Below are 16483 nucleotides of genomic sequence, written 5' to 3'. Positions count from 1 at the left end.
TATGTTATAGCAAAATCAAGTCTTTACTCACTGAAATGCATATAGATGGTCCTTGAAGGCTTTCACAATTTCTCTTGCAATATCAACCCTATCATGATGTGTATAATCAAGACTTTCTCAAATTAAAGTCTTTGTATACATTTTGCTCAAGTGCTTTCAGACAGTTCATATGTATCTCAATAAGAGTTAAATGTACATTGCAATTTCAGGAAAGGCTTCCCCAGTAAGATTAATTTGCAAATCGACAATATTAAGAGCTGTTGAATCTGCCAAAAAAAATTTGTAGATGCCTTTCCGAAAGCACCATACACGGGAAATCCCCAATAAACTAAAACGCTGCCGGTTATTAACTTTCTGCAGACTTTGTCTTTTCAGTAGAGGAAAACCCTTATAAAATGTTTGCAAAATCAAAAGCATTTGAATAGCAGTGTGAAGGTCAGCATTGTGTGAGAAATTCAGAAGAAAGACAACATTAGCACAAGGAAATCAGAGCTATTGTGTAGTGTCTAGCTTAAGCCTGACCCTAGAGACTGGGCTGTACAGTAACAAGCTCTGCTGTTCAACTCCTGGCGCCAACCCTTGCAAACAGTTCTGAAAATAACTATAGTGTGATTTAGGCAATAGCTGTAACTGAATTCAGCACTGGGAATTCCTAAAACTGGACTTTTTTTGAAAGATTGTGTAAAACATGGGTCTAGCTGCCACTAAAATAACACTCATAATCTGAGTGTAAAATTAAACTGCAGTTACTTCTAAATACTGTATATCTAAATAGTATCATAAAAAGAAATTAAACCATATGAAGGTAGGTGCCATTCTATCCAGTGTAGTAAGTGACTGAATTGCATCCAAGTCCATATCAATATCAAACCTAAAAAACTAAAACTAGGTAAAGCCATATCAGCATATGTTTAAATACAACATAGTCCTTAGGGAATTCAGAACAGTATCCAGTTCTTCGTGAAATCAGCATAGCATTCACTCCAGGAAAGATGTCTGATCTGTGTCTGATCCTATGGAAACCTTAAGAGTACATACTTATAGTCTTGCATGTGGCTTAAATTGTACTCAGTCCTACTTGTGCCTAAACAGCAAATTGATTTAAAATATGCCGAGTGTGTCTGACATCTACTCAACGGACTATTTAGAACAGGGTTCTAGCTCTAAGTGTGTTACCAATCACTCAAAACAATAATGATACCTGTCGGAGTAATATTTGCAACCTTTGAGGTCTGTGTAGTCTAGTCCTTCAGCTACATCCCCTAGGACAGCAGGGGCTGGAGGTTTATTTTGGGAGTGGTTTCTGAAAATCCGGTTTTCTCTTCCCAGTCCTTCAAAGTTAAATTTAAGTTTAAGTATACAAAGTGTATGTACAACATGAGTAATTGTGGGTAATATTATGATCTGTTGATAAAAACTGCCTCTGAAGCTACTTCTAATGCTAATGTTAATATTTGTATTTGTTACGCTGTATTAATTCCCAAGGTGAAATTGTCTTTTCGGGGTCAGAGTTAATGTGCCTTTTGCCAGAATTGTGAAAACGAGAAATGTGATTGTGCAGGATGATGGAAGACATTTTTCAAATGAAGTGTCTCTTACAATAAATTACTGCATGCGTGCAATGGGGACTGTTCTGTGTTTAGGCTGCCCTAGATAGTGGTTAATATTACCATTTGTAAGATAGGTCTTTAGGATATCTTTGAATCACATTCTCTGATCTCAGCTCAGGAGAATGCAAAAGTCTGGTGAAATATGAGTCAGGCAATTAGATACATTGATCTTTCCTAAAAAAAAAATATGGTTCCTCAGGATCAAAGCTTCAATACTGGCCATCTTTGCCTCAGAGATGATGTGGATATGGTGCAGCAGTCCTACCAGCTGTTACAAACAATCTTCTGAAGGAAACGTTGATGGATATTTTATATGACAACAATAGGTAGCCTAGGTCTTATCACTGCACAGAAGAGCTGTGTTTATAGACCATTAGCTTAGCGTAATGTTTACTCCAGGAAAACCCTGATTTTTTTTTTTACCAAGGAAAAATCAAAACATCAACAATAAATACAGTAGGAAAGATATGTATAGTGTCCATTGCTGTACTGATGCAGATTTAGGACACATCCTTCATGTAATATGTTCTGAAACCAACACCTAGCCTGATGTTGCAACCAGGACAGTAGAAATATATTTCTTTATGCACTTCCCTTATATTTCTTCTGTTCTTTGCACATGAGAATATAGAATGTCAGTGCCTGACTTGGATGAATGATGTCTCCCTAGTTATTGTAGGCTGCCACAGCACAAGGCTTAGTGACTTTAGTGACTTTCACTTTTCCCTGACACAAACATTGGCAATTGCCCCATTGTAAACAGTACTTAAGGGGCTAACATCTTTTTTATCCTTGCACTTGATTGTAAACTGTTTTGACTTTTTGTCACACAGCTACTGTTTTACCAGCTTAATTTGACTGAACTTACCAGGCATATCAATGTAGTTTGGTCATAAAGTGCTGTACGTACCAATTTCACTATACATGTCAACGTCACTATCACTATGCATTCTCAACTAATTCTAATATAATATGGAAATCTATGGTAAATGTCCCTAATACAGCATTTATTCAAGTATGTGCCTATCGGAGTAATTTCTGGTCTATTAAAAACTAAACCAATCTTGAAAGTAAAAGAAACCACAACCAGATTTTATCTAATCAAATGCAATCCACTTTACCTAATCAAGTGTGTGCTGTGATTGACAGTTGTGACACTCACCCAGCCGGGACGTCTCCTTAAGGGAAGGATGGGGGGGAAGGAGCTTGCACGGGGCAATACCTCCCCCGGATAACAAAGGGCAACCCCCCTGGCTTGCTACGGTGCCACAGGGTTGGAGAATGGAAACTCAACACTGCCAAGGACCATGGCCACCGCCAGTAGTCGCAAAGGGAACGGCTGAGCCCTCCTTAGCAGGACTTGCGTCACGCCCTGAAGATCTGCTGGAAGATAATCACCTGACTCCTGGAAGCACTTCCGAGTGCCCTATAAAAGAAGGCAGCTACCACTACTCTGGGAACAAGAGTCAGGAGGAACCTTGAGTTAGGAGCTGAGGTGGAAGAAAGAGAAAGAGTGAGAGAAAAGAGAAAAAAGGACTGTGTATTTGGTGCTTATTGTACTGTGGTGGAGGTGGGAGACAAAAGAAAAGCATCTCCCATTCTGAATAATGCCTGTGTTGTGCTGGGACTTGTCTGTCTGTTGTGTCGGGTGTTTTGGAAGATGTGTGCCCCCTGGTGTTCACAGTACCTACAAGAGTAATTTTTGGTCTATTAAAAACTACACCCATCATGAAAGTGAATGAAACCACAGTCAGCTTTAACTAATCAAAATCTCTGAATTTAGAACCATATTCTAATCATAAGTGTGACTTTAAAGTTTATTGGGTTCAAATTGTGTCAAATGTACCCAACTGGCATTCAAACTACCTGAACCTAGATTCGCATCACTTAATGTGGATGCTGTAATCTTCACTGATTTTTGTACATGGCTAAATGGCATACACTTCTGAAACTAGACTGACGTCCAGTCATAACTGTGGCTTCAAATATGGAGTGCTATAGTCCAATTCCAATGTCAACATAGGACAGTATCCAGTATATATTCAAAACTGACTGAGAGTAACACAGTGCTGAAGTTGAAATGTGATGCCTAAAATTAAGTATTTAACAAACCCCCTCCAAATTGCAGGCAAATCTAGTATTCAGTTCAAAGAGAAACTTGGATTTCTACTGGTATTTGTGTGAATTAATCTAAATTAAGTCCAGAACATAATTAAATCTAAATAAGCTCCATGAAACAAACAATACAAATAATAATAAAAGTCATGTAGGTTTAGGGAAAAAGAGCACAGTGAGATAAAGGGTGCTATGTATTAGGAAGCAGAGCAAAACTTCATTATTGAATTTGTCATTGTGCATAGGACACTTGTGAATGCAAATATGACTGAAAGGAGCTACCTACAGCATTGCGAGAAAAGGTTAATGCCATTGAATGTTCAGAAACTTTAAACAGCACTTCATAATTTGGTTATACTAATGCATCTAAATCATGTGTCAAAAGCATCTATACTAATAAAAGGCAAAGCCCTCACTGACTCACTCACTCACCTCACTCACTCACACACACACTCATCACTAATTCTCCAACTTCCCGTGTAGGTAGAAGGCTGAAATTTGGCAGGCTCATTCCTTACAGCTTACTTACAAAAGTTGGGCAGGTTTCATTTCGAAATTCTACGCGTAACGGTCATAACTGGAACGTATTTTTTGTCCATATATACTGTAATAGAATGCAGCTCGATAGCCATGGTAGGCGGAGTTTCGTATTAAAGCATTTAACCAATCACATTTCAGCCATCATTTGTTGCCAGGCAGAGAGGCTTTCACAATCTGTTGTGGAGGCACTCTAACAAGGAATAAATGTCGATTAACCGGTTGCTTCAACCAATCAGATTTTGAGTTGGTGTCAGTAGGGCCCTTTAGCAGGCGTACGGCAACGTCACCGTATTCAGACCCAATGATTGGTTTGAAGCCGATATGAGGAACTCTACGAGGCCATTGAACGCACCGCAAATGCTCCGAGCGAAAGATCGTCGCGTGCACTACGGCCAACTCCATGGCAGGGTTCTGGACAATATTATTTGCCAGACACAGACCACATTTCAAGACCATGAAAACCTGATGTTTGTCACGCTCCTCAAGCCCCAGAAGTTTCGGGAATACAAGAAAAATTTCACGCATGCAGCCTTCTTCACTTTAACACAACAGCCACGGAGCGCTTTTTGATCTGTCTCGGCAAAAAACAGAACTGACTGTAATGTATGCCATGGATAATTTTGCAGGAGAATCTCCCACTGATCTCCTTGACTTCCTTCATCTGAAAAATCTGAATGAGAGTATGGGGCTGCTGTTCACATTGCTATATTTGGCGGTGAGCATTCCTGTGTACACTGCTTCTGTCGAGCGGACATTTTCAGCCATAAAGCAAATTGAAACTTATGCCAGAAATACCATGGGGCGGGTTCGCCTTTCAGCATTAGCTTTGATGGCGATAGAAAGTGAGGTTTTGATGGAACTGAAGCACACAGATAATCCGTACGACGGAGTAATTGAACTGTTTTTGAGGAAAGATAGAACGATGGATTTTGTTTACAAATAATCTGAATTTTTGGTGAGTAAAATGTTGAGATTTTCCTAAATAATATTGCAAGTTTATGAGTTATTATTGATGTTTTTTATGTGTGTCGCGGCTGTGGCTGCAGTAGAAAGGAACTTGTCCATCCCTGGTTTGTCTATAAAATAAAGGCATTTATTGTGGCTACAGGAGTATATAAACTGCTCAAAAAAATTTAACAACCCCCTCTGCTACTTAACTGACCAGATTAATATCCCATAAGTTTCATTGACTTTATGCTATACTCTGATTAAAAAGTGTTCCTTTAATTCTTTTGAGCAGTATATATAACCACACACCGTGGCGTAACACGAGAGGCTTTGCCTCTAGCGCTGATGTTCGAGGTTCGATTCCCGAGACGGGGTGCAGTGAGTGTGTACGCCTGATGAGCCCAGAATTAAGGCGAAACACGTGCCGCGTACTGTTTGCATTATTTGACACTAAAACTATTTCAATATATTCAATATACAGTATATATATCAGCGCTTCCTGATTCATTTTACCCCTGCACCCCCTTGGTTTGAGAAGAACTATGAAAAAATATGAGGTTAATGCAGAAAAACAGATAAACAATTGAAGCTTTATGAATAATGGATACTTTATTCGCCATCAATAATTATTTTGGTAAAGCCATACTCAGTGTAATCCTCCTTCCATGTTCTAATTTTTTCGCGACTAGCCATGATTAAATGAATGGTAAAAATGTAAGAGCGAAGCGAGGGTGACTTATCCAGGCAGGCAGGTGACAGCTCAATAGCTCGAATTTGGATATAAGTAGGTTCTATTTAGTCGACAGAAATATCTTTGGTAGGAATGTAAGTTGAATTTAGTCTTTAAATTTCTATGGTGAAGAAAAATTTATGCAGTGATGACTAAATTTAACTTACATTCCTACCAAACATATTTCTGTCGAATAAATAAAAATTACTTATATTTCAAATTTAAATAGAACTTGAACAGATACGATAGTTCATAATACACACGCAGCACTAAGTGCACGTAAGATTAGGAGTCATCCGTTTTAACAAGCAGCGTATCGCACTGATACGAAATAGCCTGCCCATTTAATTATTTAGAAATGGATTGATAAATTAAGATTTTGTACAAATAATGTTTTTTATTTTTCTTCCTCGATGGATTCTGGCACCCCCAGCAACAGCTGCTCGCACCCCAAAGGAGATATACAGTATATATAGATATATAGATATAGATAACAGTGACAAAACAATTACATTGATTACATTGACAATCATGTTACGTTATTTTCAAAATGTTTCCTTTTCTTTTTCATAACTTCTTTAACACACTACTTCTCCGCTGCGAAGCGCGGGTATTCTGCTAGTCATACATAAAGACGATATCATCTCATACTGAATCTGACATTACTAGAAAAGAATTCTGCCATAGTGGCTAAGCAAGTGAAATGTAATCTAAATGGATGCATGATCACTTCTCACTGTTGACACATTGTGTGACTTTGAGCAATTCAGTTAACCTGCTAATGCTGAAAACAGTAAAAACGGAAAAAATGGGCCTTAGACAGCTGTGTTCGCTTTGGAAACATGCTAATTAAGAGTAAGCTTATTTCAACATCTCAAGAATTCACTTGAATTATTACTGATTGCAATGATGAACAATAAAAATGACAAACGGAAATCAAACTCCCAACCCATAAACATGTCCATCCGTACCACCACTCATTGTCTTGCTGGGGGAAATGGTACCAGCAGTGCAACAGGCAGTTTTTGTCTACGTGGCATTCCTAAAGAGCAAACTGAAATTACTCTGATGTCTCAGATTAAGCTGTTCAGAATGTGACAATAGCTACAGGGAGCCAAGACGGAAGGCAGTCTCAACAATGAGATATAATTATAGAAAACAAGTGAGGCAGGAATCTACAAATGGAAAATACTATGTCACCTAAGGACAGTAAAAGCAAAAGTCTGAGCAACAGAGAACAAGATTCATCTAAGGTGTCTGTGTACTACCTTACTAAACATGTACAGTATGTTTGTGTGCATACGTACCTACAGGTTGTGTGGTACAAACAATATAAAGTTCACATGCCCTCTGTCTGAGGAATGGTGGAAAAAGCCAAAATGAATATATTTTAATAATGCAATGGATGATTTAACAGGCTTACAAAAACATCTATTTCAAATCTGAACATATGTGGAATTTGTAAGAATGGTTAACATTATTTGTGTATTAATGTTTTTATTAGCTTCCTTTTTAAAGAGCAATACACAGATGCATACATTCTCAAATGCAAGTACTCTTACCTGCATATACTGTATGTTAATAATTCAACATGCTCACACACATAATGGTACACATGAACACTCTCACATAATAGAAAGGTAAAAACTCATTCAGAAGCACTCACAGGTACATTGTATGTGTGCCTATCTGCTGAGGAATTCAGACATTGTTACAAATACAAATTTCTGTACAAATATTATGCTTGTACACAAATACTAATACAAGTTCAAAAGTAAAAAGCATACTACCATACATGCATGATGATTGCACAAAAACAGAAGAAATCATGCAAATGAAAGGAGATTGTTTAATTCAGCAAGTTTGACTGTCTAGTCAGTAAGTGAAATGTCTCAATACTCCATCCACACACTTTTATTTAATGACTAAGTAGAACATTTCACTTCATTTACACTCTGATTATCTTGGGAATAGTCATGGTGGCAACATGCAAAGTTCTACAGACCAGGCCACTGAATCCTTAGCAATTTTTTTCAGTTTCTCCAAGAACATTTCCAAACAGTCACAAGTCAGCCAACAGAGCATTCATTACATAGCATGAGCATAATAATCATTTGTTAATATTTAAACGTTTTTACAAAATAGTAACATTTTATTTGCATTTTGGTCACTGTGAATTTCCTGGATAATAAGAATTTGTGTTATGGTAACTCCCAACTTCTTTCCAGTTTTGCTACAATAAATCAGTCCCATCCATCCATCCATCCATCCATCCATTCATCCATTATCCAACCCGCTATATCCTAACACAGGGTCACGGGGGTCTGCTGGAGCCTATCCCAGCCAACACAGGGCACAAGGCAGGAAACAAACCCCAGGCAGGGCACCAGCCCACCACAGTAAATCAGCCCCACTTAGTGCATTTTGTTGGACTTGGAATGATTAATACACATTTCCCAAGTATTCTTTCCTGCTTGAAAAACTGCCTAGGTTTTGGTACGTTTTACTTTTTTTTCCACATTGTCAATATTTAAAATTTCTCATATGTTAGTACTAATTGTAAATTTCATAATTTTCATAAAAGTTTATTTATATTAATGAAGCAGTACGGTGTAGTGGTTATGGCTTTGGACTTCAACCCTGAGATTGGGGGTCCAAATCATAATACTGACATTGTATGACCACGAGTAAATCACTTGACCTGTCTGTGCTCCAACTGGAAAACCAAAAGAAAGGAAACCAATTGCTGTCATAAATGTTATAAATCACCTTGGATAATGGCATCAGCCAAATCTGTAAATGTAATGCAATAAATAGTAACTAAGTTTTTGAATTTGAGATTTTCTGGGAAAGGAAATAAGAAGTTTTGAGGTAAGCTATTAATACTTACTAATCATGACAGTGGCAAATTTCACTATACTCTGTACACATAACAATAATGACCTTACAAACCTATAATTTGTACTCTTGATTTTCAGTATCCGTCTTGTGATTGATTTAAATCACTGCTAATATCAATATCTTCTTGCTTAATTAATCTACACTGCTTAACTACTATATGCTACATGGTTTGCTTTTAGCTAATCTCCCATTGTCAATTCAAAGAATTTAAACAAGTCTGTTGGAGAGGATATTTCTAAATAGCATCTGTCATTTCTTTATGCATTATTTCTAAAATACTATTAAGCACAGGGGCCTCATTTACAAAACTTTGCATGGATCTGACTGAAAAATGTGCAGGTCAAAAATACAGGAAAATTAATAAGCCAAAAAAAATCATATTCATAAAACTTGGCGCACACACATTCCTATGCAATTACTCTTCGTAAACCACAATCACTGCCCTGAAACGGTGATATATGGAGCATGCTAATAAACCTCATACATATGCAGTCACAATGCTGCAGAACTTTACTGGCTGGCAGAGCAGCCTCCCAGCCAGCTAACTGTATTCAAGAGTTATCTGGCTGTACTATGCAAGCGAGAGTGCATGATTATGACATTGTAGACTCCCTCCTCTGCATTATGGAGGTCAGGGAAAGGCATAAGGTGTCAACATCTGAGTGGGTAGCTGCTATCACCTGGCACATCTAATGACTTGATTTCTGTTACAATGAATAATAGATGCCACATGAAAAACTGAGGGTGCAGCTGGTTACATAAACAATAAGTCAGCCACCATGTACAGTATCATCACATCCTTCAAAGCAACATTGTCTCAAAATAAATGAATCACGGGTTGACCCTGGTCTCATCTTGACATATCGGATGACTTGTGAATTAACAGAATGCAAACAGTTAAAAAAAAAGCTTCCTTCTTGTTAGGTGTCCTTATTGTAGTATAAGTGCGTTAAAGTGATTTCATTCTAACTGGAAAATCAGATGCTGCTTTTTATAATGACAAAAACATGTAATATTTTATGCATGTGCATCTACACAATATGAAAAGTGCAGCATATCTTTTCATTGTTATGCCGACGACACGCAGCTCTACATTAAAACTTCCCCAAATCCTTCAGAGGCCACATTACAACTTATTACATGCCTGCCTATTACTATTTTGCCCAGAGGGTACTGGGCGGTCTCATGGTCTGGAATCCCTACAGATTTTATTTTTTCTCCAGCCGTCTGGAGTTTTTGTTTTTTCTGTCCCCCCTGGCCATTGAACCTTACTCTCATTCGAAGTTAATTAATGTTGATTTATTTTGTTTTATAATTGTGTCTTTCATTTTTCTATTCTTTAATATGTAAAGCACTTTGAGCTACTGTTCGTATGAAAATGTGCTATATAAATAAATGTTGTTGTTGTTGTTGTTGGAGGAGATAAAGGCTTGGATGAACAGCAATTTTCTACAGCTGAATAGCAATAAAACTGAGGGACTCCTTGTTGGCACCCCCCACCAGATTCGTTCTTTTCCAATACTCCAGTTCACTTTTGACAGCCAGGTCATTACTCTTTCTTCCTCGGTCATTAATCTGGGGGTTCAGTTTGATCCACAGCTGACCTTTAGTGACCACATAAAACATGTGTGTAAGGCATCGTTTTACCATCTACGAAAAATCTCCAAACTCCGCCCCCTCTTAACCCTCCCAGATGCAGAGAAACTTGTCCATGCCTTTAACTCTTCAAGGCTGGACTACTGCAATGGACTTTTTGTGGGTATTCATACCAAGGAATTACAAAAGCTTCAATATATCCAAAACAGTGCTGCAAGAATCCTACTAAGAGTAAGGAAATTCAAACATATTACTCCCATCCTCAAATCACTACATTGGCTCCCTGTTTCCTCCCGGATTAAGTACAAAATTCTTCTATTAACCCATAAATGTATCTATGGCCAGGCACCTTCATACCTTCAGGATTTGATTCACTTACTGTACAAACTTCCAATCGGATCCTCAGATCATTTGGCAGCATGCAGCTTCAGACTCCCCTTACTAAGCTCCGTACTATGGGGGGTCGAGCTTTTTGCTCTGCTGCCCCACAGCTCTGGAATCAGCTCCCTGTTGAACTGAGAACTACACAAAATCTGGACACTGCTGAGATTGTAACTTTAATCTAGTCTTTTAAACTTTTCAACTTTGTGGTTATTGCTCTTGTTGTAGCACTTTGAGATTTTGTCAATGAAAAGCGCGTTATAAATAAAATCTATTATTATTATTATTATTATTATTGTAGTGTATGTAGTGCCTCATCAGCCAGATGATGGCCGAGATATTCCTGACCTGTCGGCCAGTTTCCTGAGAAGAAATAACAGGTAGCTGCTATAAACTGACCAATAAACAAAAAAGTTCTTCAATTGAAATAAGCAGCGTTAAAAGGGAACTAAAGTACAGTCTGTATATCATATACAACACTTTTAAGGTGTAATATTTTTTCATATTAACACACATTATAATAATGGTTTGGTAATATATACTGTATTATGCATGCAAGTAGTCATTTTCCCTCTTTGGTTGCATTTTCCTACTTGATCAAGGGTGATGAACCTGCATGGATCTGAATTGCTGTATGCCTGTCACCCTGTCAAGTTTACTTTTTTAAATGCAAATATTTGTGTGGAAATTTGCATACAGGCATTTCAAGCTTCTTTCTGTGCATACACAAGCTTTATAAATAAGGCTCCAGAAGAAATACAAGTCTTCAATTTAATTTGTGTTTTTAGTTGTATACAAAATACTAAGAATAATATTTTTGTTCATTTGCTGTTTTAGGTTTACCTTCAATTATTTTTCCATGTGTTTTTCTGAGTTTTTGATTGTTGTTTATTTCGTTCACTTTTTTCACAAGAGAGGTACTGGAAAATATTTGCTATTTTTCTTACCTTTCATACAGCTATTTCACTTAAATGTAAATTGCTTGGGTGGGTCTGTCACTACTACTTTCAGTCCTATATTAACCTTGGTTTACACTAAATCTCCTGGAGAATCACCTATTTCAGTCTTATGCGTTAATGTACCAAAGCCCAATGAATATCTCACACATCCTTGCATACAGTACGTATTCTTTCAGATTCACTTAATCATAAAAATGCATCCATGTGTCCAGATTGTACTTTACACATAATACTTGTATATATATGTACACTCCATGTGAACTCAAAAATATAAATGCAATAACAGATACACATTTTATATAATACTGGATTACACTTCATACAGTATATACTGTACACATTCTCATACTTTTACAAACATGTTTACATTCATGTACATATTTATGTTCACTCTCAAGGACTGCACACATTCATTTATTAACACATACACATAAATATAAATGTATATAAATGTTGGCAGCTTCCTTTAATAATTAACCAAATAAACTCTCATTTACACTTCACATAACTATATACAGGTCACATTCTGTTATAGGGAATACCCAAGTAGCGAAATTTTCAGAATAATAAATACTTTTTGTTGGCCCGAACAACATCATGTTAAGCAAATTTTGTTTTAATGAAATGTAAATTTCAGTATAATGAACGTTTGTTTTGACAAAAATGGCCACCACAGATAATAATGTAATACAAAAAATACTTTCCGCGCTGAATCTCGAGAACCCTGCAACAAGCTGTCTCAAAGAAAGAGACAGTCTGTTGAGAAATTTCCAGTTTCGGGCAGTCTTGGTGAGAGTGTAGGTGCAATGTTCCTCCTAGCGTCCGCATGGGTAGTTGTGATGTGTACAGATACTGTACTGCCTGAGTTTAATAGTGCTTCTCAAAGTTTTCTTTGAGATGAGCAATAAAAGTGAGAAACAGTGTCAGTTGACGCTGAAAGAAAAATTAACAATCCTGGAAAAAATTGATTCTGGAATGAAGAAAAATGACATCACGAAAGCATCCGGAATTGCGCCTCATCTTCGTCTAATGTTTCAACCTGTGTATTTACTTTAAAAAAAAAAAGTTACATTTATCGTCTCATTTTCATTCTGTATTCATACCTGTATTTTTATTAGAAAACAGATACATGAAATATATAATTTTCATATTTTCATATCTGTATTTCTACAAACAAAGTTACATCTAACGTCTCATTTTATTCTGTATTCATGCTTGTATTTCTATGAAAAAAAGTTACATCTAGCATCTAATTTTCAAATAAAATATTTATTACAGTTTTTTTTATACAGGTATTGTCTAACTTGTGTCACGAGAGTCACGAGAGACAAGAATTTGAGTCCAGGTTTCCAAGGAAAATACAGGTACTTTATTATTATATAGAAAAGGCAGATACAGTCTTAAGACTTCATTCAAAATAGGTATTGTTAGAAGCTGCAGATTAGAAGGACACCAGCAGCTCGGAATCAACAATGTGGCAGACGTGGTCTGGAAAAGAGAGTCCAGGAGAGTGCAAGGAAGAGCAATGTGCCGAGTGTTAAATGTTATAAACATTGTGCAACAAGCATGTTACACGTTAAGCCTGATCTTACAGAGGACAGCCGATTGCCATGCCCTTGGTTTACTATACTAGATGCAGGAGGGCAGCTATGGAGCAGTTAGAGATGGCAAATCGTTGGTGGCCCAGGTCACAATAGTATATACATGTTTTCCCCATATTCATTACAACAAAATATTTTTATTTGTTCGTTAAAATGGGATTTCACCTGTATATTACAGACATGCACACACATACATATGGTAAGATATTCTGTTAACATACTCAGAGACACTTCTGCATTTACATATACACAGGCACAAAGTGTACTGTATATACTCACTGATATACAAAAATACTTAATTTACATACTTTTATGTACGGGAGACATGGTGGTGTAATGGGTATTAAATACTGCCTCACAGATCCAATCTTATGGGTCTAAATTATGGTCCAGGCATTATGTGTAGTTGGAACATTCTGGTCTCTGAATGGATTCTTCTCTTTGCATTCCTGTTTTCTTCAATATGTCAAAGATCATTAGATTAATGAACTCTAAGCTGGCCCACTGTGAAGATGCGTAGGTGAGTGTGTGAGCATGGTTGGCATCTGAATGCAACAGCATCCATGGTTGGTTCCTACATTGTACGCAGTACTATGAAATGACACTGAACTAGGTTTGATAAACAATAGCGTTTAAGAATGCACACAAAATACATATAGTACAGAATACAAGGCCACACAGAGTAAAATCAAGATATACAGTGATATAAATGCTGTCAAGTAAAGAAATTAAAAGTTTTTAGAGTCCTATTAGAAAAGCCACACTAACCCAAACAGGCACGCTTGCAATTTTAATTCCATTCTTGTACACTTACCACCACTCCCCTGCTGCACCTTAGAATCAACAGTAATGAAAAACTGAATGTTATCTTCAGATGCCATAGGTGAATCTGCTCCTTCCTCCAGGATCTGACAGTTCTCTTCCGATTCCGCATCTTGTAACTCTGGTAAAAGACAAACAGTGTATAATATGTTTATAATATGTTTATTTGCACCTGAACAGTAACAGCTTCAATACTGAATACCCAGAAACTACTGTGTAAACCTGAGTTAGTAACATGAAGAGAGAGAATTATCAAGTATCAACCTTTCTTTCTTCCTATTTATATTTTATAGCAAAAGGGTAATTAATATGTGCCTAGATTGGGAGTTAGAAGTCTCCTGTGAATAAAAAATGCTGCTGATCACTTCAGCAATGAGCTTTTGCTGTCTGAACACTAATTTGCAGTCTCTTACCAGCAAGGTCCAAGGTCCAATAATTCCACATGAGTAATTAACAGATTCATCAAATTAGGGAAGGACTGGTTGGCTAGATCACTGCTATTTGATTTTTTAGTTTTTTGATAATGTTGTGATTTTTGTTAGCAGCTGGATGTTGAAATGGCAGATTGATTTGCTGGTTGTTTGAATTATTAATTAATTGATTGGTCAGTTCAAGAACAGGGTAATTAATATTTTGTTACTGTAAAGATTGCTTGGCTGGTGTATTGGATTCGTGAAGTGCTCTTTGTTTTGCAGTCTGGAAAAGAACATTCATTCATTATTATTATTATTATTATAAAATGAATTATTATATACACTTTCTAGCTCTATAAAATCAAAGCCACTACTGCTTCTAGAAATGTGTAATATATGTACAGCTTTTATTAGTAATTTTGTGGTCTTCCTATCTAATTCCTGCTCTTTTCAGTTATTGATTCCAAAGCTGTACTGTGGTAGAGCACTAAGCCCTAAACCCTGTGCCATTGTTTAGCATGCACGTCTGCTTAACTAGCCACACACAGAATATCAGGGGTGAATAGGAGTTTCCTTGGAATATTCTTAACTTAATGGAAATCCTACTAGCTATAACAACAGCTTCTGATGTTAAAGAGCTTAATATCTGCTTTCCACTCTAATTGCAACCTTTAGGCACTGTAAGATTGTCACTTTGGCTTGATAGATCTTAAGTACTGAAATAATGTGACAAAATGGGACCCTTTCTGATATATTTCCTTTGTGTTCCAAGACCAGTCCAATTTGTTATTAATATGAACCCCAAAGTGCTTGAAGGAGTGGATCACGTCTACATCCGCTCCTTGAATAGTGACCCATCACATATAGGCTCTTTGGTGCTGTGATAGTAAATAAGCAGTTCCTTGGTTTTGCTGATGTTAAGATACATACAATTCTCTTTGCCTCAAAAAAATAAATTTCTCCCCCTGACTCCTCTCCTCTGTCTCATCCCTGTTATCAATACACCTCATAAGTGCAGAATCATCTGAGAATTTTGCAAGTGACATGACCTGGTGTTATATTTGTAGTCAGAGGTTTAGTGAGTGATGAGTAAAGGAAACATGTCATTTTCTGGTAAAGAAGTCAATATTAGCTCCTCTGCAACATATAGGTGAGAAAACTAATTTCTTTATCATGAACATTATCGTTACTTGAAGGCAGTCCAACTTAACCATGAATTTAATGGAGTGCACTGTAGTATCTTTGAGAACTGGCATCTTATATGATGGATGAGAAGAAAAGTATAAATGGATGTGAGTATGGTTATTGTGATTGTCTTGAAAAAAATAACACCAGGACAAAAAAAAACCACTTTTTGTTCTAAAAAAAGGACAGCACTAAAGGAAGAGTCAAAAGAAAGGCAGAAATTCATTATTAAAAATCAAAAAGAATCCTGCTACTAATAGTAATGCCAAAACTCAAAGTCAAAGACATTAGCAAAAGATCAAAAAATCACAGACGCAAAAATACATAATGTAATAAATGAGGAAGAAATTTGTTATATTATCAGAACACTGTAAATTCAGTACATTTTTATGCTTTTACTTTTTATTGGAGCCCCAGGCCCTATAGGGTTCATTGTAAACCACAGTGTCGGGCCATATATTTTTATTAAATATATAGAAATCCCTTAAATTTACAAGAACATTTCACATGGCAAATGCATATACCTGTATACCATGTTTGTGAAGAAATAACTTTGACTTGAAAAATACCAATAATATACTTTAAGAGTTTAAAAACAATTATCAATTATATGATTTGCACTGAAAAATGTATTTACTTACTCTGAATTACAATGTCAGATATAGACCCTATTTTCAGACAT

At 36.7% G+C, this 16483-nt stretch overlaps 1 protein-coding gene across 4 annotated transcripts in view; it reads right to left on the bottom strand.

The window, feature by feature from the left end:
* Positions 1 to 16483, bottom strand: part of slc4a11 (solute carrier family 4 member 11) — a 169481-nt gene that overhangs the window by 83380 nt on the left and 69618 nt on the right. For all 4 annotated transcript variants that reach the window (XM_039751939.1, XM_039751938.1, XM_039751941.1 and 1 more), the window contains one exon: positions 14196 to 14324. In XM_039751939.1, the coding sequence (XP_039607873.1) occupies positions 14196 to 14324 (129 nt within the window). The remainder of the gene's footprint in view (positions 1 to 14195; positions 14325 to 16483) is intronic.

The sequence above is a fragment of the Polypterus senegalus genome, chromosome 4 (assembly GCF_016835505.1).
Source record: "Polypterus senegalus isolate Bchr_013 chromosome 4, ASM1683550v1, whole genome shotgun sequence".
In the NCBI taxonomy this organism is placed as follows: domain Eukaryota; kingdom Metazoa; phylum Chordata; class Cladistia; order Polypteriformes; family Polypteridae; genus Polypterus; species Polypterus senegalus.
This window is presented reverse-complemented; position numbering and strand designations above follow the sequence as displayed.